Source organism: Trichosurus vulpecula, chromosome 2 (genome assembly GCF_011100635.1).
Source record: "Trichosurus vulpecula isolate mTriVul1 chromosome 2, mTriVul1.pri, whole genome shotgun sequence".
Lineage (NCBI taxonomy): Eukaryota > Metazoa > Chordata > Mammalia > Diprotodontia > Phalangeridae > Trichosurus > Trichosurus vulpecula.
This window is the reverse complement of record NC_050574.1, coordinates 228,183,527-228,211,094: the sequence shown is the minus strand read 5'-3', so window position 1 is coordinate 228,211,094 and position 27,568 is coordinate 228,183,527. Positions and strand designations below refer to the sequence as shown.

Below are 27,568 nucleotides of genomic sequence, written 5' to 3'. Positions count from 1 at the left end.
AAATTCTTGCAGTAGTAAACTAGGGTAAACTTTGAACCTTTGGATTGAAATTTAATGTTCTCAGGATGTTTCGTTAAAGATTTTAATATCTTTTAGTAATAAACATAAAGATAATGAAATGTAAACCTGGATTGCTACTGTAGCATTTGGAAAAGTGGAAAGGTAAGGTTTGTCAGTTAGATACCAGATAGAAGGTATAGTCCCTGGCTCTTGTTTTAGTTGTCTAAAGGTTTCTATTCTTTGCTTACATCTCGTTTAAATATTTGTTAGACTTTTGTATCATTTTACATTTTTTACATAATATTCATGCTCATAACCATCACTAGACTATGAAAGCTATGCAAGCAAGGATGCCATATCTTAATCTAAACTTGGTGGTATTCCAGTACTTAACATAATGTTTTGAGTAGTGTTTGATGTTTGTTTAAATTGAACTTAAAAGATCATTGAAAAATATGTATGATGAAATAGAAGATTTTGGACCCCCTTATGTCAACTGTAAAGATATAAAGATTGATTTTAATTAATGTGCCAAGCATGGTTTCTGTGACCTTTTTTGCTAAAAGTCACCAGGTAGTTTGTGTTGGGAAAACTGAATGGATGCAAATTTTGTTCCCTTATTTTAATTTTATGGGAAGCTGTAGAGCACATGTGGCTGTTCCTGACAATTGGGATATGGGGAATGAGGACACATCATCGTGGATGGGGAGCAGTTTAGCTAAGTATCAATCTGTATATATGTTCTTTTAAGCAGTACTCTTCCTTAAGGACTTGACTACCTAGTTTTCAGGGCAAGGAGGTGTCTTCCTTTGTGGTGTTTAGGCCTTGTTTGCTTTTTATGTCCCTGTTCCTGCTTCCTAAACTCTGACATCTTCTGGGAAGAAATATGGGGGCAAGAGCTCAAATTTTTGTAATATTGTTGCAGCACTAGTTTTATTATGTGTACTTGGTAATCTGCTATAGCCTGCCTTTTACTTTGAAGAACAGGTTATTTATAAAGCAGTAGCCATGTTCCCCGTATTCCCTCAGCTTCTTTGGGAAACCCTTTGGGGGAGATGAGTGACTGCTACGCAGTAACCTTTGTCTTTAATGAGAAGGAGTAGTTGTAGTAGCTATACTTCTTTATTTGAAAGCTCAGTGGATAGAGTAGTACTACTAGAGGAGTTAAGTACGAATTTACTCTAGAACAACATAGCACAAATTGTCTTATAGAACATCTTGACTCACACGGTATGATTGGGGGACCTGTGAGAGAATTTTGATGCCATTGATACTATTCCCTCATTCAGTATGAAATTTTATACTGTACGTTGCAGGGGTGGGTGTGTGTGTTTTGTGGCATGAAAAGGTTTAGATTTATTTTCCTCCAAAATTTCCCCAACTGTTCTATCCTGGGTGTATTTGAGGTCCTCCCCGCATGATTTATGGACTTGTTCAGTGTATTTCAAAACCTAAGATGTCTGGCCAGTTAGTTTGGGAAACGCTACTCTAGAAGTGTGGTAATGTAAAATGAACTTTCATCTTTGAATTTGAAATGAATAACATTAGTGTAGAAATTTTATTTTTATAATTTAAGCAGCTGATGAAGGGAAAATTGCAAGAGTGCTTTTAATGTATTACATCGTCAAAGAAAAAGTCAGTTGATGAGCATTTATTAAACGCTTCCTGTGTTCTAGGCATTGTGCTAAATTTGGGCATAGAAAGGCAAAAGACAGTCCCTGCCCTTCAGGAGCTCAATCCAATAGGGGAGACAACATATAAACTGTATTTAGACAAGCTATATACAGGATAAATGGGAAATAATCAACAGAGGAAAGGTAACACTACTGATGTTATTAGTGAGATTTGTACTATGAACTTTTTTTTCCTAATAGTGATGATAGGTTTGTGTTGAATTATCTTTACAGCCCCTCTCTTGATCAGTGGCATGTGATAACATAGATTGGGGGTGGGAGATCAGTTTGTGGGACAGTTTTTTTTCCATGTTCTATTTGTGAGAATTAAGCCCATGACCTTGGCTTTATTAACACCTCTGGTAATGGCAATTAATTTAGTTCACACACTACAGCAATTGATTGTAGGTTCTATTGTGATAATGGCATAATAATTTTTAATGTCAAGTAGTAGAATTACTACAAATGTTTTATAGAGTATTGTGTAGGTTATTTGATTATATGTCAACTTTTTTTTTTTCTGGGTCCAGACAGGTGACTTGACTTCTGTACAACTAGGAGAAGCTCCAAACAGATGGGAGGTTTTGCCTGCAACATCCACCAATATAAAGGATGAAGCTGGTAATATAGTACAGATTCCAGGTACTACTACAGTAACTTCAAGTGGGCAATATGTCCTTCCCCTTCAGAGTTTGCAGAACCAGCAAATATTTTCAGTTGCATCAGGATCAGATTCATCTAATGGTACAGTGTCCAACGTTCAGTATCAAGTCATACCTCAGATTCAAACAACAGATGGTCAACAGGTCCAAATTGGTTTCACAGGCTCGTCAGATAATGGCAGTATAAATCAAGAAAGTGGTCAAATTCAGATCATTCCTGGCTCTAATCAAACATTACTTGCTTCTGGAACACCATCTTCTAATATTCAGAATATTTTGTCACAGACTGGACAAGTCCAGGTTCAGGGAGTTACAATTGGTGGTTCATCTTTTCCTGGACAAGCCCAAGTAGTTGCTAATGTGCCTCTTGGTTTGCCAGGAAACATTACCTTTGTACCGATCAATAGTGTTGATCTAGATTCTTTGGGACTTTCCAGCAGTTCTCAGACAATGACTGCAGGCATTAATGCTGATGGACATTTGATAAACACCGGACAAGCTATGGATAGTTCAGATAATTCAGAAAGGACTGGAGATCGAGTTTCTCCTGAAATTAGTGAAACTAATACTGATACAGATTTATTTGTGCCAACATCCTCTTCATCACAGTTGCCTGTTACTATAGATAGTTCAGGTATATTACCACAGAACACCAATAGCTTGACCACTTCTGGTAGTCAGGTGCACTCTTCTGATCTTCAGGGAAACTATATCCAGTCATCTGTCTCTGATGAGACACAGACTCAGAATATTCAGGTCTCTACAGCACAGCCTATTGTACAACATCTACAGCTCCAAGAGTCTCAGCAGCCAACTAGTCAAGCTCAGATTGTGCAAGGCCTCACACCCCAAACAATCCACGGTGTGCAAGCAGGTGGCCAGAGTATATCCCAGCAGGCCTTGCAAAATCTCCAGTTGCAGCTGAATCCTGGAACCTTTTTAATTCAGGCACAGACAGTGACCCCTTCTGGACAGATAACCTGGCAGACATTTCAAGTGCAGGGGGTACAGAACTTGCAAAACTTGCAAAACTTACAGATACAGAATACTTCTGCCCAACAAATAACTTTGACACCTGTTCAGACTCTCACCCTTGGTCAAGTTGCAGCAGGTGGAGCCTTGACTTCAACTCCGGTTAGTCTAAGCACTGGTCAGTTGCCAAATCTACAGACAGTTACAGTAAATTCTATAGATTCTACTGGCATACAGCTACACTCAGGAGAGAATGCTGATAGCCCTGCAGGTATGTATAATTTAACACTTTAGCAAAATAATTTAAAAGTGTAACTATAGTATTTGAATTAACAGATTTTTATGTCTCTGTTATGCCTTAGATGAGGCAAGTGATTTGTAATTTACATAAAAATTATTTTTGATTTAATACTACTAGACTTTTAAAAAATGATATATTTAATTTTTGTACATTTGTAGGAAAGTTGATACTTTGCAGATTGCTTTCTGCTTTTTAAAATTTAAAATTTTTTCTACCTGCGGAAATTTTCTAATACTGTTAACTAGTGACATTTGAGTTTTCAGCTTTATATCTATCTCCATACTTTAATCTGGACTGACAAGCATTCACTGTTTTCCATTGTACTTCTGTTGGATACCTTGGAATTGGGTTAGGTATTTTTATGAATTACTCTGTTTTTCATAGAGATAACTGTGGAACCAGTGTGGTATTGGGGAAAGAACACAGGAATGATTGTCAAGAGACACCTGGGTTCTGACCCTATCCCAGTCACTACATAGCAAGCTGTTCACTTCCCATATGCTCCTCTTTCTTCTAAATTCAGTAAGGTAAAATTAATAGGGATAAATGTCATGTACTTAGGCTAAAAAGACAGTAGTAGAAGTATTATTTGGGTGGCACATGGTTAGAGAGCAGTTTATGTGGTAAAGAGACAGTATTTTAGTAATAACCACAAGTTCCGTATAGGTCAATAATAAATACATGACTGCTCAAAAAAGCTAATGAAATCTTATATTAATGGAAGTCTAGTGCCCCGAACAGGGAGGATTTTATATACCCATTGTATTCTATGCCGGTTACATCATGTTTTTAGGAGTATATTCATTTCTGGATCACATTTTAAGAACAGTGATGTTGATAAATTGAAGTGTGTCTGAAGCAGTTGGGATGGTAAGCAGATGCAAAATCATATCATGTGAGAAACTACTGAAGAAATGGGATGTTTCTAGCCTGAAGAAGAGGTTTAAGAGAGACTTTAAATTCAATAATTTAATTCAGTAAACATTTATTAAGTGCCTGCTGTGCGCCAATGCTAAATGCTGCAGAGACAAAAAGAAGCAAAAGACCATTTCTGCTGTGTTGATTTATTTTTTTGGGGGGGCGGAGCTTCAGAAGACAAAACCTAAGGTCATTGCGTGGGATGCAGATTTGTAAATAACAGTTAGAACTGTGAAAATAAAATGAATTGCATTATTAGGTTTCAAGTTCTGCATTCCTAGAGGTGTTCAAGCACATATTGATCGTTTTCCCAGGGATGATGTAGATGAGATTCATGTGTTGGGCAGGATATTGGAGTGGCTGAGTCAGAAGGACCCTTCTGACTTTTAAGATTACAGACAGTTCTTTCTTTACATAATTGCACTCTTCTGCAGAACTCTTCTTTAAAGTGAATTTGCCCATGAAAGTGGGGAAGGGAAGAATGGATGGGGGCAGGAAGGGAACCATGCACCTGTGAAGGGAGGAGGCTGCCATGGTTCAAGAACATGTGGGGCCTGGACATGGATCCAGACAGGAGAGCACTAACAGCATTTAGGGGCTGGGGATAGACGGGCAGTTCCTGAGACAAAAGGAAGACAGACACTGATGGTCAGGTGGGTGGAGTAGGGCAAAGGTCTCCTTTCTTGGCCTGCTAGGGGAGAGGGGTCTCAAGCCAAACCCCCTATCCTTCTATTCTGCTTTCACTTGGAGGTTTTAGTTTTTTGGGGGAGGGGGGTGGGAGTGGGGATGGGGAGTGGGAAGCTTCAAAGCTGTGTGCTGAGGGTCAGGAGTGGAGAGAGGGAGAGAGCACCGTACTGTTCAGCAAAGTTAATGGGTGTTTTTTTGCAATACAGATTTCTTTCAGAATTCTTTTTTTTTTTTTGTGGAGGGGGGAAGGCAGGGCAATTGGGGTTAAGTGACTTGCCCCAGGTTACACAGCTAGTAAGTGTGTCAAGTGTCTGAGGTAGCATTTGAACTCAGGTCCTCCTGACTCCTTGGCCAGTCCTCTACTCACTGTGCCACCTAGCTGCTCCTCTTTCAGAATTCTTAAAGTCAAATTTGCATGAAGTGAGAACAGTCCTTACTAAGTTCTGTGACTTAGTACTAAACTGAGCTTTAGTTTTCTTGGCTGTAAAATGAAGGAGCCGGATTATATTAGCTCTAACATTTTATGATCTGTAATTTCTTATAAACTTGCATTGTGGGCATTATATCTTGATAAGTCTGTTACACACATCTGTTGCTCAGTCTTTGTTGTAATGTTAGAAGTGAAATTCTCTTTCAGTAAGTCTCAAAACACAGTTAGATATTAGCAATGTTACTCTGTCATTTGGACAAACAATTCTTTTGCCAAGTATTTTTGAACACTAAAGCATTACTGTCGAGTTCTGTGTTTATGTTAGCCTTCATTGCTTCCACTATTCCGCTTTATTTTTAAGCCTTTATAACAATTGTGATATGATACCCTACTTGTACAGATCAGTGATGATTTTCAGTCATTATTGGAATTAGGGTGACATTAATTAGATTTAATGGTGGTGCTATACCACCATTATAGTGCTGAGTGACTTTTAAATTAATTTTGTTTTGGGAAATAGGATTCCTTTGATAGTCAGGGACCCTATGGTGGTAGAAGAACTGGGACTAGGATTCATTATTCTACACAGAACATCTGTACTTCATTTCAGCTGTACCTGGTTAAAAGAGGGCTTTTTAAAGAAATAACAAATAACTTCAAATACATAGTTCCTTAAGCCTGTCATATAAAGCAAATTCTTTAAGCCTGTCACAGGAAGCTAATCAGTTGTGATCATCTCAGGAGAATTTACTTATGACTTTATGGATTTATGTTGGTTTCGTAATTAGCTTGATACAAAGAACCAAAGGCCTTTAGTAAAGTCAGATAATACATTGGATGTGCTTTCAGAGTACAAGTACTATATGAATTGAGTGAAAGGTGGAATTATTTTAGGGTAGTAATTCAATAGCTTGAAGAAAAATGGCAATAAAGGGTAAAGGACTCTTCTAGCAAGCCATTAAAAGAGTATGTGCTGGAGTTTGTTTCTGTTCCAAAGGAATGTTGAAAGAATAAAGTGAAAAATAAGCTGGTAAAATACAGATAAAAAAGAATAGGGACTGGGCCTGTGTTGTTACTGAAAGAGGGAACTCTCCTGAATGATGAAACTCAAGCTAAGTGACATAATGGGTAAATACTGTACTTGGATTCAGGATGACCTGAGTTTGACACTTAATCCTGCCTCTGACACATAGTAGTGGGTAACCTTGGGCAAGATACTTAATCTCTCTGCTTCAGTTTCTTTATCTGTAAAATGAGAAGTAGAAATTGATCACCTCTATTTTAATAGATCTGAATCTCTGTGATCCTATGATACCAATGTAAATGGGAAAATTTTCAGAAATTTAAAGTCTTGTATAATACTAAAGGGTTAAGAGCTTAAGAGTCACACAGCTACCTGGTGTTGGTTTTTTTTTTCCTTCTGAATAATCATATGTTTCCTCAAAAGCCTTGGTGCCTTTATCTAAACTTTTTTGGGGGAACTTTATTTTAGATGTGATGAATTTTAATTAGCTATGATTTTATTATTTAGACCCTTTGTTTCCTTGCATTATGAACTAACACATTTTCATGCATTCAATTGTAGGTCATTAAATTTTAAATGATCTCTCTCTCTCTCTCTCTCTCTCTATATATATATATCATATATATCAATATATATCAATATTTCAATATATCATAAGGATTTAGATAAGAGGACTGCAAATTCCTTTTCATTCATCCCAGCATTTAGCACAGTACCTGGCATATAGTAGACAGCTAGGTGGCACAGTGGATAGAGTGCCCAGCCTCAAGTCAGGAAGATCTGAGTTCAAATGTGGCCTCAGACACTTATAAGCTGTGTGACCCTGGGCAAGTTCCTTAACCCAGTTGCCGTAGTTTCCTCTTACATAAAATGAGCTGTAGAAGGAAACGGCAGATCACTCCAGTATTCTTGCCAAGAAAACTCCAAGTGGGGTCACAAAGAGTTGGACGCAACAGACTGAACTAAGTAGGTGCTTAGTAAATTAAATGTTGATTGATTGAGTGGTCCTGTTCTTCTCATGGTACATTCTTGGGAATTTTCAGTTCCATTGAAAAGTTGACTGGTATCCTCTGTAAATTGGTTTAACTCCTGAGAAATCATGGGAAGTAATGTAAAGGGATTTGGGGTCAGCCCACACCAATTTCTCTACTGTCCTTAATATGGGGCAATACTAAACCATACTTATCTAAGGAATTCATTTCTTTTGTTCCCTTGGACATTGGTGTTACTTCCTCCACTATCCCCTTTTCAAAAAGAAAGGAGAGGGGAGAAGAGAAAAAGATTTGTGTGCTTAACTTTATTCTAAAATGGCTTTATTTTTACACAATCCCTGTAGACTACTGATTCTTAGGACTTTTGAAAGAGTATAACTCATTACCAGAAGAATTGAGTGCTGTGGGTTGATAGAGGGGTCTTTTTTCCTGCCTTGGCTTCCTGCTATAGTCTTAAATTGGCTGAGGAGAGATTGAAAATCAAGTGGTACTTAGTATTTTGTTAGTGCTCAAATATTTATCTTGTGGGTGGATAAAAATCAACTCTTCTTAAAAAAAAGATTTCATTTGAACTGATACAACATTTAAAAATAAATAGAAACCCTACTAGCAAGATGTCAATTTTAGGTAAGCGTTGAGAAATCAATGAATATGGATTATTTCTAATGTCTTCTTGATAACTCCTTCATGTTCTTTTTAGGAAATCTTTATAAATAGCACATAGCAAATCATTAATTATTAGAAGTTTAGTCTAATTGGGAAGGACAAGGAGGATATGGGAATGCAGGGAACCTTCTGAATTGATTATTTAGAAAGATTTGAGAAAATCTACTCAGCCATTGCTACTGCTGAATCTAGTAGACTAAGTTAAAGCATAATAGGATGATACGATACGTGCTTTTTGACCTAACATGGAGAATGGGTAAAAACAGACCTGATTAGCCAGTTAAATTTTGTTTAAAAAAAGTTCATAAGCTGATAGGATTGTGTGTTATTGGGGTAAGGAGGGCAAATTACATAAATGCAAGGAGAGAGGATTAACAAAAATGAAAAGTTTTTTGAGCATATCGAAAAAGTGGAGGTTTAATTTTTGCCTCATTTCCATTGATTTTCAGTCTAGTGAAGGCAGATGTCATGGCAAGGACTATAAAAGAAACTTCTACTGAAGTTTCTCAACTTGTGTATGAAAAAATAACGAAAAAACCTAAGCTTCCTCATTTATTTAAATGAAATAGTTGAATTTTTTTCAAGTAATAGTGGTTATTCTGCTATTACATTTTGGAAAAATATATCTGAAATATGTTTAACTTGAGAGAATTTATTCCTCACTGACTTAGCAAGTAAAATGGAAAAAGTACTGGTTCTGGAATCAGGATTTGGATTCAGATACCACCTCTGAAACTTATGTGACCTTTGGCAAATCATTTAATGCCCCTGGGCCTCCATTTCCTCATCTGTAAAATGAAAGGGTTAGACTAGATGGCCTCTGAGAAATCTTCTAGCCCTAGGTCCTGTGATCCTATGAAATTTGGTAAATAAAATGACTAAATCACCATTAGTTCTATTGCAGTTACACAAGTAATCTGAAATCATAATAAAGCACTGATGCTAATTGTATAATGTGTAATTTCTGAAAATGAAATCTATAGCTGGGTTGTGAAGGCATATAATTTTGCCAAAGCAATAAGGCTCCTAAAAAAAAAGAATCATTTGGACTATTACCTTAAAACACTTGAGCAATATAAATAAAACTCACCTTATATAGTAAAATAATGATGATGATGATGCAAATAAAAATGGCAGAAAAGATAGGAAGTTATCATATCTTAATATTCTTTGTTGTAATTGCTGCCTATTTTTGTTAGTGAAGTATGCACTAGAAAGAGCACTGACTTTATTTAGCATCACAGAGGCCCAGGTCTGTAGGTGAGCTCTGCCACTTAGTAGCAGCTGTATGATATAGACAAGTTATACTACCATTTGGGGCCTCGGTATGCTTCTCTGTAAAATGTTAAAAAGAGTGGTACCAGATGATCTCTAAGGTCTCTTCCTGCTATAGCATTCCATGAATTTATGAATCCATGAATCATGTCAATTGTGGCCCAAGTTAGAAATTTAGTGTAGCTTGATTTCTTTAAGCTATTTAGTAGCCTACTTGATCTTTCCGTTGTGCTCCTTGAATATATCAATTAACGCAGCAAACGTAAATCCATTGCGCTCTCTGTAATGCAGATCACTAATCATTCTAGAAAATAGGAAATTTAGATAAAAACCATGTTCCCTTTGCCCTTGGAATGTTTGTCATATCTCACTTTTATATCTTCTCAGCATATAGCATTGTATTTTGTATTCAGTAAATAATAAATGTTGTTTGAATTTGTTTTTGAATGTTGGCTATTCTTATAGTTCTTGGATTGTCTTATTGCCTCTCATTCTTGCTCCTGGATTCTTCCATCACTTCTTTATATTGGTCTTTGATAACGTCTCTTCCCTTATGACTTCTTGCGTTCTATTGATCTTTGGTAACATGCCTCCGCCTATGCATATCATACATCTTTACAGTGTTCTTTGATATTACATAGTTTGAAATGTAGCAGCACTGGGAAAGTATTGTTGAACTCTTGTGAAAACAGAAAGTTTGGGATCATCAGGGTGCTGAAAAGATTTGGTTCTAGGTCTTGTAATATAATCTAGTGGGCTGATGTACTGTTATTTTTATCTATCACCAAGATTTTCTAAATACTGCTTTACAATTAAGATCTGGTAATGCCAGTCTTTTCCTTTCTTTTTTGGCTTTTATGTACTTATTGTATATTCCTAGTACCATGTTAAAAAAGTAATGAAGGCAGTAGGCATCTTTGCTTCTTTACATCTGTCTTTAATGAGGAAACTTTTAAGTGTTTTCCCATTAGAAATAATGCTAGCTAGCTTTTTTTTTTAAATCATGAGTTCTTTCATGCTTTTAAGGTTTTTTTTAAGCATAAATGAGTGCTGTATTTTGTTGAAGGTCTTTTCTGTATCTGTAAATATAATACTGTGATTTTTATTGTTAGCAATATAAATGCTAATCTTCCTCATATATAGGCCAAATTTCTCGTATAAATAAAACTTGGTCATGATGAATAATTTTATGATCTGTTACTCTATCCTCTTTGCCACGTTTTTATTTAGTATTTTTGCATCTGTATTCATAAGTAATATTAGCATATAATTATTCTTCTTGTTTTATTCTTCCTTAGTTTGGGTATCAGGGTTTGTCTTACAGAAGGAGTAGTAAAGTCTTTCTTTGTTTTTGAGAAGTTTATGTACTCTGGTTATTTTCTGCATGTTTGATATTCACTTTTTTTGGGATAATTTTTTTTGTGGGAAATTAATTTATAGTGCTTTCATTTTCCCTTTCTGAGATTTTAGTTTTTCTTCTTAATTTTGTTAGAGTATTTTATATTTTTATAGATACTCATTTAAGACTTGTCAGTTTCATCTCCTCAGTATCTCTTGTATCTGTCCCTTTCTTTATATTCATACCACAACTATCCTAGTCCAGGTCCTCCTCATCTCTAGTCTCAGTTACTGTAATAGTTTCATAGTAGAAATCCCTCAGTTGAGGCTTTTCTCTCTCCAATCCATCCTACATACAAATGTCCAAAGTGTATGCATGTTGTTCTCAAGAAGATTAAGGGGATACCTATTGCTTTTAGGATAAACAATGAACTCTTTGGTTTGACATTTAGAGCCCTTTGCCACCTAGCTCCAGCCTACATTTCCAGATTGATTACATAAAGCTGTACACTTCAGTCAAACTATCTTTCTTGTTATTGCCCATACATGATATTCTGTTTCTTAGACAGCCTTTCAAAGGGCTATCTTCTTACTCTTAGGAAGGCTCCATTCCCTTTTGCCCCTTGGAACTCCAGCTTCTTCCTTAAAAACTCAACTCAAGTACCATTGCCTTCAAATGGTTTTCTTGATTCTTCCATTTACTAACCTCCCTCCCTCTTCCAAATCACTTTTGGGGGGGGGGGCGTGGAATAGAGTGGGCAGGGCAGGTAATATCCAGTATTGACTCAGCTTTGAATACATTGTGTTCTTTAGTAGAATGTAAACTTCTCAAACGCAAGGACTGTCTCATTTTTGGTTTTGACTCTCTAGTACCCAGCATGTAGTAGGAAGTTACAAAATACTTATTTGATATTCATTTATTGTTATATAACTGAGTATAGTTATTTCTTATGATTTTCTTAGTTTTTCTATTTGCTAAGTTCCCCCCTTTTTCATTTTTGATGAAGATAACTTTAGTTTTTTTTAAAAAATCAATTTAGTTAATGATTTATTTTGTCAGTCTTTTTAAAAGACCAGCTTTTTATTGGTTCATCTATTTGTCATTTTCTTTCAATTTGGATTGTCAAAATTTTTACTTCTTTGCTTTGGAGTTAATGATTTTTCTAATTTTTTAAAATTGTAAGCTAATGTGTCTTCTCTTTCCTTTGGTTAATATGGTTATTGAAAGTTTTCTTCTCCCAGCTCCTTTTAGATGCATCTCATACATTTATGTATGCTGTTCTTGTTATCATTCTTCTTTAATATAATTATTATATCTGTGTTTAGGATTTTTTAGTCTCTGCATCTTTTGTTCACATTTTTCGATTACTTTTTATTAGATTTTAAAAGGATACTTAATATTCCCGCCTTTTTTGCCTTGATAAAGGAGTTTTTTTTATATCTTAGCTTATGATCAGCTTTTGTAAATGGGACTGAAAAATAAGTACTTCCAGGTTCCAACTAAATAATTGCTAAAAATCGATGAAAATCTATTTATTCCAACATTCTTTTTAGTCTGATAATTTCCTTTTTGTTTCATTCTGTTAAACACGATCTGAAAGGGGCACTTTGAGGTTACATTTTGCTTAGGTCTTTTTTATAATTGAATTAGCTTTTCATTTTAAATATTTGGATGCTACAGTATAGGTAATATTGATATTGTTTTGTTACCTATGAATTTTCTGGTTTATCTCTTAATAGTATCAATTTTTCTGTCCACGATTGTACCATTGAGTACCATTCCTGCTCTTTTGGAGTCAGGTGAAGCATAATTTATTTCACCTTTTTTTTTTTTTTTTTTTTGCTGTTTTTATTTTCTAAGTATTTTTTGGACTGTTTTTATTTTCTTTTTTTTATTGTTTTAATATTTCTTTTTATTTTATTTTATTTTTTTTTCTTTTTCTTTTTAGTTTGCAACACCTGTTTTTATTTTCTATGTGTCTTTTCCTTAGTGCTGCTAAAGGTCGGCTTACAATTTCAAATCCATTTTATGCCTCTCTTCGATTTTTTGAGCAGTTTTAGCCCATTTATGTTCAAGGTTATAATCATTAAGTTTCTTTATCCTTTATCAAGTCCTGGTAAGTTATTTATCTTATTTTGGTTGAAAGAATTAGTTTTCAGCCTTCCTTCAGACACGGATCCCTTCCTCGATCTTTAATTGTGCCCAGATCACTTGGTTCTAGCATTTAATGATAGAATCTCTTTAAAATTTGCTTTGCTCAGTTCAGACAGGACTGCGCTTTACTTCCGAAGCACCTCTCTCCCTCCTCTTCAGTCCCCACTCCCCACCTCCAGTTTACCTCTTTGTTTGGATGACTTTTTACTTCTGGCTATTGGATTTCCAGAAAAAAATTACTATATTTTTATATACATATACATATACATATACATACATACATACATACATACGTATGTATGTATGTATGTATTTTTTTTCCCCTTTCTGGGATATTTCTCTTAGTTTACCATTCCTGGGATTAGCCCATCCATTGCTGTCTTTTGTTGCTGTTGTTGTCGTCGTCATTGTTGTTCCTTCAAAGACCATTAGACAAGGTGAGGGGATGACATGATCTTTTCTTTTTTAAAAAATATGTAAAATTTAATCATTACTCAGATTTTTTGTGTTCTGTGAATTTGAGAACCTTTATTGAGGTTGTTTTCTGCTAAATTTGCATTTCAAAGACTCTGCTCATCCTTGACTTTCTTGAATGATTGAAAGCCAGCAATCATGTTGAAGATTCATCATATTTAATAAATGTAAGTAAGACTAGACTCAGCCTTTCAGACTATGTTATCCTTGAGTACTAGTTATTATACTTTTTGACATATCACATTACAGCCTTTTTAAACATTGCTTTTTAATGATTAATCCCACCCATTTAGAAGCAGTTTTCCTTGGTGGGGGTGGTAGTGGTAGCAGTAATAATAGTTGACTTTTACATTTTGCTTTAAATTTTTTGCAAAGCACTTTGCATATTCTGTCTCATTTGAATCTCACAACAGCCATGTCAGGTAAGTACTAAATATATTATTAACCACATTTTACTGATAAGGAAACCAAATTGCCCATAACACTGCAGCTATTAAGTATTGGAGGCAGAATTTTAATCCTTTTCTTTTCTGCCTCCAAATCTGACATTCTGTCAACTACCTATATAGTAATAATAGCAACAACAATAAAGAGCTACCATTTATATAGCTCCTACTATGTGCCAGTACTGTGCTAATCGTTCCATGGGCTCTTTTGATAACATTTACTTCACTTAAATGAACTGTGTCTTCTTGGCACCTTATATGATATTTTATTTGATAATGAAGGTATGAAACTTCACTCATTACTCTCTTTTTGGGTACATTAAACTTGGGGTTCTTCTCTGACAATATTTTCTGTAGATTCTTTTCATCTGCATTTTGCTCTCTAATTCTAATGTTATTTTCTTTCTGTTTTGTGAGGGGGGAGGGCAGGTCAATTGGGGTTAAGCTACTTGCCCAAGGTCACACAGCTAGTAAATGTGTCAGGTGTCTGAGGCTGGATTTGAACTTAGGTCCTCCCGACTCCAGGGCCAGCAATCTACTCACTGTGCCACCAAGCTGCCCTTAATTCTAATGTTTTTAAGCAGTTTTTTTTGGGGGGGGGAGGGGGAATGGTTTCTGAATGAATTTCATATTCTTGTTCTGGGACACTAATAATTCTCAGATTTTTCTTAAGTTCTGTCCTCAAGGTCTGTTACTTTGCTTAATAGAATATTCCAGTTTTGCTGTTTGAAATTTTTTCCTCAGACAGTTTTTGCATCTTTGCAGTTTTGTGTTTTGTATCTACCATTCTTTTTCAGTGTCCAGGGAGTTATTGCTATTTTTAAAACATCTTGCTAAATTTATAAGCTATTAATTCTTATTTACTATTTGATTAAAAAAAACACCTTGTTCGTTGATTCAGTTCCTTTTAAAAATTTTATTTGAGATTAAAATACCTCCAGTAAAATGAACAGTTCTATATACAAAGTAGAGGGGGGTTGTATTTGAAATTATGCATTTCTGTTACATATAGTTTACCTTTCAAGTATATAATTAATTCAACATGTAACTTTAAAAGATGTCTTGTTTGTGTTTCCTTCTGATTGTCATTCTGACTGTCCTTCTGTTCTCTTCTGTACATTTAAAAAAATGCTTCATTGCCTTCTTTTTCTTTTTGAGGGTTGACTGTGAATACAGTTGCTACCGTTTTCCCTCCTACCTTCTCCCCACTTAGGGGAAGTGAGATAGGCAAAGTTAAGTTAAAAAAAAAAAGTACACCTTGTTTTAATTAACTGTAATTAGAAATCGACTATACTTGATTGTAGTCAATTGTAGTCTTGTTGACTTTAACTAAAAATGTTTATCTCATTCCCCACCTTGAGTCTGCCCCTGTTCTGTCAGGAGAAGGGGAGCATGCTTCATTATCAGCCCTCTGTAGTCATGTTTGGTGATTGTGTTCAGTTTTTAAAGTCTTTCAAAGTTGTTTCAGTATAATGTTAACGTCATTGTTTAGGTTGTTTCCAAGTTCTACATCAGTTTGAAACTTTGTAATTTCTCACTAAATGTAATTCCATTACATTTATATACCATACTTTGTTCATCCATCTCTCAGTCAATGAACCCTCCTTGGTTTCAAGTTCTTTGGTACTATTAAAAAAGCTACTGTAAATAAATATTTTTTGCTTAGGAGCCCTTTTCTTTCTTTAATCTCTTTTGACTGTAGGTATAGGCCTAACAGTAGTATCTGTCACTGGGTGAAAGGTTATATACAGTTTAGTGACATAGTTCCAAATTGATTTTTTAGCATAGTGATAGGTTGGGCCAGTTCATAGTTCCACAGACAGTACATTAGTTTGCCTTTCCTTCTGCAGTTAGAGCATTTCTTAAGTGCTTATTATGTGCCAAGTACTGTATTAGACACTGAGTACATAAATATAAGTAAACAAGCTTATATTCTAATTGGGAAAGACAATACATAAAGGGGAGGTGGAACAAGGGGCTGGTAGATGGAACTAGGTTCTGGAAAGATGAAACAAAAGCTCACCTCTCAGATGGGGGACTCCAATGATTGGAGAGCAGGCAACATGATGAGATGGGTGAGAAAAAGCTTGGAGGCCTGGTTCTAGAGAAGATGAGGTGAAAGCTCACATATCAGAGCTAAGAGTCTCGGGGGTGGAGTCCAGGTTTGTGGTATAGTAGAGATGAGGATAATGACCACAGTTGTCTTTTTCCTTTTTTTGTCATCTTTGTCAATTTTATGAGTATAAGGTGGAACTTTATAGTTGTGTAATTATTAGTTATTTGGAGCATTTTTTATATGACTGTTTCTTTTAAGAACTGTTTCTTATAAATTTGGAACAATTCCCTATATGTTTTGGATATTTGACCTTTATCAGAGAAACTTTCTGTAAAGATTTTTTTCATCAGATATCTATTTCCCTTCTTATTTTTAACTGCATTTTTTTTAATTTTTGCAAAAAGTTTTAAATTTTATGTAATCAGTTGTCCATTTTATTTTCTGTTTAGACATGAACTTTACCTTATCCATAATTATGAAAGGTTATTTCCTTCATTGCTATTCCATTTTATTTATGATGTGACCTTTTATAGTAAAGTCATGAATCTGTCCGACACTTGTACATGGTGCCCAGGTGATGGTCTGCACCTAATTTTTGCCCACTAACTTTCCTGTTTTCCCAGCATACTGCATTCTTAATCCAGTAGTTGGGGTCTTTGGGTTTATTAAGCACTGGGTGTTCTTATATACCATCAGTTCCAGTAATCAACTTGACTTTTTTAGCCACTGCCAAATGCTTTTGATTATTATTGCTCTACTCTGAGTCCTGCCGGGTTCCTGATAAGTTGTCTTTATGCTGTTCTCAACTGGATGGAGGAGCTTATAGTCCTTTCTCTTTAACTGGGACTTATTTTTTGTTTCCTTACTTCTGAGTTCTTTCTGCTGTCTTTTTGTTAAGATTTTGTGATTTTTTTTTCCTTTTTTTTGGTTACTTCATTTGGTATATTTCTTTTTTTTTTTTTTGAAATGATGCAAGGCAGCTGGGTTTAGATACAACCGTTAGCCTTCCTTGCTACAAGTTCCTTTTAATGTTTAATGTTTGCATACAAGTTAACCACGCTTCTTATAATTTAGTCTTACTTTGTTATGTCAAATGCTTTTTTAAAATCAACAAATACAGTGGGATCTCTGCTCAATAATATGAATTACCATAAAGTTTTGGTCTTCTAGAAAACTATATACAAAAGCCTCCCAGTTTTCCTTATATTTTATAATCTCAGTTCATGCAGAGAAGAATATTCTCATAAAGATTTTAAAGGAATAAGAAGCAGGCATGATTGATAATTGCTAAAACTACCCCCCCCCTTTTTTTTTTTTTGGTAAAACTGCCATCTCTGTGACCTTTATTATGCTTTTGCAACTTGATTCTCTTTGAAATATCTTGAAATATCCTTAGGTGCCTACAGCAGTGGTGATTCCTTCATGTCTACTCATTATACCACTGATTTCCGTTTAGTGTTTTAACAATGGTCCAAAGGGTCTGTGCCACAGATTCTTTGTACATTAAATAATAAATATATGTCCCATTATATTACAAATATATTTTTTCCTTGTGACAACAAGCATCATGTGCATTTTTAAACTTTTTTTGTGGTGACTCGAAACTCATGATCACGCACATGATGATTTCAATGTTTGTGCGGCAGTTATATGAAACATTGACTGCTTCTAAGTACAGCATATTCTTGCACTTTCTCAACCTGTTACCAGCTTGTTTCCAAACCACTACATGTATTTGACATTTGAGAGCAAACTGATTGCCAGTAGCTTGTTAGATAAATGTGCATGCCCTCTTTGTGTTCTGTACATTGACTGCACTAGAGTAGCTCCCTAGTATTCTTTTGTTATTCTTTATCCCAGCTATGAATCACATGATCAAGGTATGAGAAAAGTTTGCATTCTTGCAACACAAAAGTCAGGCTATTTGAAAACCATGCTTGTTGGGCATGTGTAGCATAAGCTGTCTTAACCATCATGGGTCATCACAAACATTATTTATATTGCCTCTTATTGTAGTATTACGACTGTTAACTGATTTTAAACCTGTCCTTTGCTTATGTTGCTGTTCTTTTATCTGTTGGATTTTCTAATGAACTGGTTGGCAACACTGATCCGTCATTGAGTAGAGTTTCTGTGAAAGGTTAGTAGCTTGTGTGCCTGTGTTAGTAGAGAAGAAAGTCGCATTTGAAGAAATTCTTTACTTACAATGGTGAATTTATATATAAACATTGATCTAAAAAAAAAGAAAGAATGTATGCAATTGAATTGTAAGTATCTGTTTAATACAGGACAGCTATCGAGGTGGGTCAGTGGATAGAGAGCTGGCCCTGGGCTCATAAAGACTTAACCTTCCTGAGTTCAAATTTGCCTTCAGACGCTTGACACACTTACTAGCTCTGTGACCCTGGGCAAGTCAGTTAACCCTGGTGGCCTCAGTTCCCCCACCTGTAAAATGAACTGGAGAAGGAAATGGCAAATCACTCTAATATCTTTGCCAAGAAAACTGATCTCTTAACGTGGCATTTGTCATTAGCCAGTAGAAAAGTAAATATTTTATAATTAGCTAGTTGGTTGTTTAAAAAAAAATTCCATCTCTCAGCTAGAGAGCTTGTAAAATTTCTCTACCATTTTCCATCACCTGTTTGTAAGAGTGAACGTTTTCACTTTTTTCTTGTTTTAAATCAAAATGTACAAGTAAGCAGTATGGAACTAGATTTTAAGACTGTATTTGTCTGGTATTGAGTCAAATGTTAAAAAGCTTTGCTCAAATAAAAAAATCTTAATATTGAAATTATGTTGATATATGATTTTTATGATAAAACAGCTTCCAAGTTGTGACTTAATTAAAAATGTTATATTCAACAAAATTTGTAAAATAAATTTAATATGAAGTTTTCCAGGTAGAAGTATGCTTAGGAGATCTTCCTGAATCACCTCTTTTAATTCTTATAGAATGTTACACTGTAACAACAATGTTGCTAGCAGCTACTGTGGCTGTGTAAGACCAATAACACCAGCATGCAGAAGGGGTGCCAACACAGGTTCTCTGATCTGTTTTTCTAAGGAAAGCAACTTTAAGAGGTTAACAATCTCAGTTTAATTAAACTTACATGTTTCATTCACTTAGTTCAGGGAGAAAAGATCAGCCCCCTGAACTTCAGAGCAAATACAAACAGAAATTACAAGCATCAGCAGTTCAACAGATCAGACCTTGTCTGATCAAATCATAATTCATAGTTACCAGAGAAGCACCAATCATCTGTCTGTATTATCAGAGCGGGGTGGGGGAGGTGTGTTATTCCATCAGCTTGCCCAGAGTCTTGTTACTCTTTCAATGAGTATATACCCCCCAAAAGTCAAATGCTAAACTTCCAGTATATACACCCTTTTCAGGACCCTGAGGGCTCAAGTCTCACCATTTAGAGTATGGGAAAGCTCCAACTACCAGCACCACATCACATACAATTAAGTGACTCCAGATTGTCCTAGTGCTGAGAAACACTCCCAAGACAAAAATGATCCCACTTTACCTGCCCCATTTAAACAAAGGCCAGATTCATTAAGAGAACAGCAAAAAAAAAAAAATCCTGCCCTGATTACCATTACATCCATATAACATAGTTTATAGTTTTATATTAAGAGTTTCATAGTTATAGGTAGAATAACATTTTGTATTTTGTAATTATAATTATGGAATGTAAGTTTTAGTCTGGACCTTTTGGGGACAAAAACTGTTATAGCTACCATAAGCATTTAATGAATAAATTTAAAAGACTATTATAAGTAGTATAATTGGGTTCACAACATATTTTGGTTGTAATTGTTGTTACTAAAAGGGTTCACAAAAAATATTGGGATCCACTGTACTCTTCCATTCTGTCCTATGTTACTTGGTTAGCTCAATTCCATTTAACATTTATTACTCTGTACAGGGAACTCCGTTAGATTCTGGGGGTACAAAGATAGAAATGGTTTCTTCCTTCAAGAATCCCTAATTCTATTGGCATGAGGAGGTGGGGCAAAGATGAAATACAATCTATATACAAAAAGCATATACAAAGTAACTTAATGAGCAAGAAATCATTAATAACTTGGGGGTGAGAGGATGGTTAGGGTAGTACTTAAGTTGAGCCTTGAATGACCATCAAGGAATTCTGAGAGGTAGAGGTGAGTAGGAATTGTATGCTAGATAAGTGAAGATATAGAGAAAAAGAGATGAAATAATGAATTTGGGGATCAGCACTTAAAGGTTGGCTGGAATATAGAATGTGTAAATAATCCTGGAAAGATATGATGGAGCCAGATTGTAAAGTCTTTATGTGAGAGGAGAGGGATAGAGAAATGGTCAAGACTTGTGCCTTAGGAAAATTGTTTTGGTAGCCCCTTGAGGGCAGGATTGTTACCTCCTTTTGTATCCTCAGCACTTAGCAACAATGTCTGGCACAAAGTAGATGTTTAATAAACGCTTATTGATTGACTGGCAACTGTTGGAGACATTGGAAAGGAGAGAGACTGCCATGATAGCAATTAAGAGGCCCCTGTAATCTAATTGAGAAGTGGTGAGGCCCTGAACTAGGATAGTGCCTGTATGAGTGGGGAGAAGAACAGATGCAAAAGATTGATCCAATCCAATAAACATTTATTGAGTGCCTACTATGTATGTATGGTGCCCAAGGCACTGGTGAGACAAAGACAAAAAAACAAAATCCAGACAGCCCCCTCCTCCTCCATTTAAGCTGCAGAAGGGGAGGGGCAGGGCAGGGAACAGACTTAAAACAAGTGTGCATATCTAAAATATGTACAAAGTAAACACAAACTAATTTCTAGTCAGTTGAGGAAGAGCACTAACATTTTTGTGGCAACAGGAAACACCTCCTTTAGGGGTGGCATCTGAGCTGTGTTTAAAGGAAACTGGGGGATTCTGTGAACCTGAGGTGAATCAGACTTAAGATATTTTTATCCAAAGGCAATAGGGAGTGACAGAAGTTGCTTGAGCAGGGTGTTGAGGTGGTCAAACTTGTGCTAAATTTAGCACAGTTTGGCAGCTGTGTGAGTCTTAGACAATGGGGGAAGAACAAGATTAGAGGCTGAGAAACTACATAGGAGCGGTGATCAAGGCCTAAGCAAGGGTGGTAGCTGTTTGAGGGAAAAGAAAAGGAAAACTGTGAGACAACAAGGGAGCAGAGTCTAGGAGGAAGATATGGTCAAACTGTAAAAAGTTGCGGCATTATTACGAAGTCTGAACAAGAAAAAAAAAGGTCGTTTGGTTTAATAATTGGGAAATCATTGGTAATAGAAAATCTGGTTTCAGTTGAGTTGTGATTTTAGAAGCTGAAGTTGAATTACAGAGAATTTAGAAATGAGTCAGTAGACATTTAAGTCTGCTATGTATCAGGTAAGGTACTAAGCTCTGGGGCTACAAATATAAAAACAGCTCCTGCTCTCAGGGATCTTATAATCTAATGGGGGAAGACTGCACACAAAGGAAGCTGAAAGAGGTGGGAGGGAAGGTACCCATTGCCAAGGTGGGGAGCAGATATTGAAAAGTTACAGAGAAATCCAGAAGCAGTGTAGCTGGTGGGAAATGGGGACAAAAACTTTGCTGCTCTCCTTCTTTAAATAGATGCCCTGAGGACCAGTCAGATTTAGTCCTGTAGCATGATCAGTTTCCTGGGGAAAGAAGACAAGATGAAGAGATCCAGAGAAGTCCCAAAGCAGTGTAACTGGTAGCGACTCGGGAAAATAATAGCACGACCTCTCAGAGTGGTTGAGAGAATAAAATGAAATAGTATTTTTAAAAGTTTGCTTTGCAAACCCTTAAAGTACTATATAAATGTTAGCTGCTATCATTATTATTGTTATACTAATAACAGTTATTGTTGCTGTTATTGGTTCCCTTAAACAGTATTTTATAGTTGTGTTCATATAGCTCCTGTGTAGGTGTTGGTAGGTAGACTCAAGTATACATGGTAACCATTTTAAATGGAGTTTCTTTTTGCCTTTTCTGCTGAGCTTTTTTGGTAGTATATAGAAATACTGATGATACATGTGGATTTATTTTATATCTTGCTACTTTGTTGAAGTTACTGTTTTATTAATTTTTAGTTGATTCTTTAGAGTTTTCTCTGTGTCATTATACATTTTCACAATAATGGAAAATTTGTTTCTTTGCCTATTTCTTTGATTTTTTTTTTTGGCTTATTACAAAATTCGTTTAGAGCATGATATTTAGTAGTGGTGACAATGGACATCTTTGCTTTACCTTGATCTTTGTTGGGATGGCTACTAGTTTATCTTCATTCCATATGATGCTGGTTCTTGTTTTATGTACATACTACTTACTTTTATAAGGAAGTACTATGTTAACCAGTTCTTCCTATGTTTTCTAGTGCTTTTTTTTAAAAGCAGAAATGGGTATTGTATTTTATCGAGCCTTTTCAACAGTATGTTCACTGAAATTGGAATGATTCAGAGAAGATTAGTATAGGCCCCTGTGCAGAGAAGATGAAAATGTGTAAAGTGTTTGGTAGTTTTATATTATTTGTTCTATGGGATGGCTCTCTGGAATTGGGATGGGAAAAAATGCTGGGGAAATATCACTGATATAAAAATAAGAAGATAGTAATAAAAACATTTTTTTAAAAAAGCCTTTTCAGCAACTGTTGGTAGAATCATGATTTTTGTTGTTTTTGTTACTGTTTTGGTCTTTTATATTTAGTTTATTCCTAATATTGAACAAGCCCTACCTTCCTGGTAAAGATTATACCTGGTTATAAAGTAGGATCCTGAGGGGGCGGAGCCAAGACGGCAGCTGGAAAGCAGGGACTTGTGTGAGCTCCCCACCAGGTCCCTCCAAAAACTTATAAAAAATGGCTCTGGACAAATTCTAGAATTGCAGAACCCACAAAATAGCAGAGGAAAGCAGGGATCCAACCCAGGACAGCCTGGATGGTTACTGGATGAGGTCTTGTGCATGGAGGAGGGGAGCGGAGCCCAGCCTGGGTGGCAGCAGGACCAACCAGACTGGAGCAGGGCGGAACAGGCCCTAGCGCCATAAATCAGTGAGCTGTGGCAGTTATCAGACCTCTCAACCTACAAACACCAAAGACAACAGAGAAGGTTAGTGGGAAAAGCTGCGGGGAGTCCCCGTTTGGCCACTGCCCCAGGGGCAGAAGGGGTGGTGCAGCTACAGAACTACAGGTGCAGTTGCTTCTGGCCCCAGGCCCACCTGGTGGGAGGAATTAAGTGGCGGATCAGAGCAGGAGTGCAGAGCCTGCTGAAGATTTGTGTCAGGTCCAGGCTGGCAGTTCTTGGGGAAGGAGGAGTGCTGGTGTGGCAGAGCTGACTGTATAGAAATAGCTCTGAAATCAACGGTGCATCCCCTCAAACTTGGAACAAAGTAGTCTTTATTCTAAAAGCAGTCATACCCTGCTGAAAAACTCAAGGGTCAAGTAAGTTGGCTGGGAACATGGCCAGGCAGCAAAAACGGACTCAGGAAGTTAGGAGGGAGGAGCAAGGTTAAGCAGGAAAGTGAGTTCTTTTCTTATAAATGTTCCAAGTTAGAGATGTTAAGGGGACATCCACGTGGTGGTGTTCAGCAGGCAATTGGCAAAGTAGAATGAAACTGGAATTCCTGAGAAAAATAAATGCTAGGTGTGGATTTAGGAGTGGTTCATCTAGAGAGAGGAGGATCCAAGACTGTCTTGCCAAGGAGAAATTGAAGTGGAAGGGTAGGCAGGAAAGGAGAACACTATTTCACAGAAGAGTTGAGAAGAGATGGAGTCAAAGGCAGAATTAGATGGGCTGCCCTTGGCAAGAAGAAAACCTTTTCCCCTGAGGCTGGAGCAGAGGAGAAGAGAGCGGGGAAGTGAGGTAGAGGTTTTTTGAGGCGAGATGTAGGGAAGAAGAGTGCGCTCAAGATGGATGGCCAATATTTTCTCAGGTAAGTCCTAGGAGTAAGTGAAAGCTTTGGTTGAGAGGAAGGGGGTGTTACAAACCCTTTTTCAGACTTCATCATCTTAATTGCTATTGCTACTTTCTCATAAAGTATGTTGATTACTTAGGTGTGTTATTCTAATATGGTGGTTCTGGTAATAATAATAGTAGTAGGTAACACCTGCTATGTACCAAACACTGTGTAGAGCGTTTTGCAATTATTTCAGTTGATCCTGACAACTACCTTAGGATGTACATGCTGTTACTATCCCCATTTTACAAATGAAGAAACTGAAGCAAACAGGTTAAGTGACTTGTCCAAGGTCACACAGCTAGTAAGTATCTGAGGCAAGTTTTGAACTCAGGTCTTTCTGACTCTAGACCCGGCACTTGACTTGTTCCTCTGCATCATCTAAGTGGTGTTGTCACTGATGTATGATATCTATTATGTATGTATTTTCTAGTTATCTTATATGGGCCTGTTTATATGTTGTTTATCTATTAGAATAAGTTCCCTGAGGACAGAGCTGTTTTGCTGTCCTATCTCCACAGCATAGCACAGTGCCTGGCACAGATCAGTACCATTTTGCAGCTGTTTTTTTCCCTCCCAGTTCCTGCAGCTGTTTTTTTTTTCCCTCCCAGTTCCAATCTAAAATTTTTGGGGGGTGATCTGGCTTGTTAAGATACCACATGAAAAGATTGAGGGCAACATTTTAGGTAGAGAGCTGGGCCTCAAGAATACCTGACTTCAAATTCAGCTTCAGATGCTTCGTTGCTGTGTGAGCATGGGCAAGTCACATAGCCTTTGCCTTCCTCCTTTTCCTCATCTGCAAAATAGGTGAGGATAAAATGAGATAATATTTGTAAAGTGCTCTGCAAACCTTAAAGTACTACATAAATGATAGCTGCTATCACCATCATCATCATCAAGTTTTTTATAAAAATCCTCCACTGCTTTGCATTGTTTTATTTTTAAGGTCATATTGTATCTAGGCTTTACATTTTCTACCTCTAAAATGTTTTCAAATTAGTGTGTTCCCCTGGTGATATAAATGCTGTTTTTGTCTGCTTGAAGATACTTTTGCTGGTGAAGCTATTTGGGGACTTTTCATTGTAGCAATTGTTTTAAATCCATTCAACTTTCCTAAGGTAATCACCATCTTTACATTTTGTTCCAGCTAGTCAATCTGAGTGTATTATAGATGTATCAATAACCAAATATTTCCTGGTATCAAAACCAAGTCAGTTTAATTTTTTATTAATTTTAGGTCCTCCTTATCCTTTTTTTTTAAACTTCTTAAGGAAGGTGTATTATAAGCTAGTGACTCACCTTCTTGATCTTCAACAGTTTTTCAGTAGGGTTGTTATTCTTTGTGCCCATTCTGAAAGTCACCCAAGGTATATTTTCTTATTATGGAGAATTTTGCCAGAATTTTAATAGAATTTCTTTACCTCTTTACCCCTTGACCATATGTTAACGTATAAACTGCAATTACTATCACTGTGCTCTGTAGGTATCTTATGTTCTTTGTGAGTGCTGTGAAGTGTCACAATCAAATCTCTCATGACATGGCTTTTCTTGTTGCCATTGGGCATTATATAAACCCAATTTTACTGGCTCCTTTAATTGCTTTTTAGAATAGAACCTCCGAGAGCCATCTATCCATTTAGCTGTAAATTCTTATCTCTACTACTCTTATTCATTTTTGAGTCAGTTTGTTAGGGAAAATATTTTGCATGTTCTTCCACTCAGACTTTGAAGAAGTTGAAGGAGCCACATAGGATTTTTAGCTATTTATTTCTGTTTTATGGGATTCCGTGGTCAAAAAAATTCATTACCTTTGTAGCTAGCCTTGTCATCAAGAACCTCTCATTTAGCAACCTTGGCTGGTCCTTGGAGAGATATCAGTCACTAGGCTGTACTCTGTAAAAATACTGCATATTACTTAGTCATTTTATTTATTCTTTATATAGAGATGTGAAGATTAAGAATAATATGATTGAATTGGGATTATTAAAAACTTGTCATTGCTGCATCCTTTTTTGGGGGGTAATGATGCAAAATAAGAAAAAAACATCATTCCTTTTTAAAGCCTTGAGGTTCACATTCTCTCCCTCCCTCCCTCCCTACCCATCCTAATTGGGAAAGCAGGCAATTTGATATAGGTTATACATGTTGTAACAACAATGCTACTTGACACTACTGTGGCTGTGTAAGACCAATAACACCAGCACACAGGAGGTCTGCGAACACAGGTTCTTTGATCTGCTTTTCTAAGGAAAGCCACTTTAAGGGTGTTATAATCTCACTTTAAACATACATATATCATTCACTTAGTTCAGGGGAAAAAGTCAGTGCCCTGAACTTCAGAGAAAATTCAAACAGAAATTACAATCAGAAATAATATGAACAGAGTGAGATAACACAAATCAGCAGATAGGCTTCTAGCTGTCTGTCCAAGGCATTACATACATAGTTACTAGAGAGAGAGAAGCACCAACATCTGGGCTTTTCAAAGCTGGGAAGCTCCTTAATGGCTACCCAGAGTCTTGCTGGTCAAATCACACGAGACTCTTCCTGTGAGTGAGCCCCAAGCAAAATGCTAACCTGAGAGTATATATAAACTTCTTCAGGGTCAGAGGGTGTCACAACCATGCGACTCAAACCCATGTAACCTAGGGCTTCCTGTGACTTAAGCAGGTCATCAGAGACTCCGGATTCAAAGATTCTTGATTGAAACAAAGGCAAGACTCAAAGACCCTTGATTACCTTAGTGCTGAGAAGCACTCCAAAGCAAAAGACAACAAAAAGTCCCACTTTACTTGCCATTACACATATGTAGTCATGCAAAACACTTCCATAACAGTCATGTTGTGAAAGAATTAACTATATTGCCCTCTATCTTGTCCTGCCCTCCATTTATTCTATTTTCTTCTTTGACCTGTCCTGCCACAAAAGTGTTTGCTTCTGATTGCCCCTTCCTCCACTCTGCTATCCCTTCTCTTATCTCCCCTCTCTTATCCCTTTCCCCGCTGCTTTCCTGTAGGGTAAGATAGATTTCCATACCCAGTTGAGTGTGTATGTTATTGTCTCCTTAAGCCAAATCCAATGAGAGTAAGGCTTATTTATTCCCTCTCACTTCCCTTTCTTCCCCTCCATTGTAAAAGCTCTTTCTTGCCTCTTTTATGTGAGATGGTTTACTACATCCTACCTGTCCCTTTCTCTTTCTCCTAGTACATTCCTCTCAACACTTAATTTTATTTTTTAGGTATCATCCCTTCATAGTCAGCTCACCCTGTGCCCTCTGTCTACATATATACACATATACATACGTACGTATGTACATGTGTATATGTGTATATGTATATGTGTGTATCTACATATTTATACTTATACACATACATATACATATATAGGCATATACATACACACATATGCACATATAGTCTTTCCAGCTACCTTAATACTGAGAAAGGTCTCTTGAGTTACAAATACCATCTTTCCATGTAGGAATGTAAACAGTTCAACTTTAGTAAGTCCCTTATGGCTTCTCTTTCTTGTTT

The 27,568-nt window shown here is 36.5% G+C and overlaps 1 protein-coding gene across 1 annotated transcript in view; it reads left to right on the top strand.

The window, feature by feature from the left end:
* Positions 1-27,568, top strand: part of SP3 (Sp3 transcription factor) — a 48,816-nt gene that overhangs the window by 6,689 nt on the left and 14,559 nt on the right. The window contains exon 4 of the mRNA XM_036744492.1: positions 2,204-3,578. Within this exon, the coding sequence (XP_036600387.1) occupies positions 2,204-3,578 (1,375 nt within the window). The remainder of the gene's footprint in view (positions 1-2,203; positions 3,579-27,568) is intronic.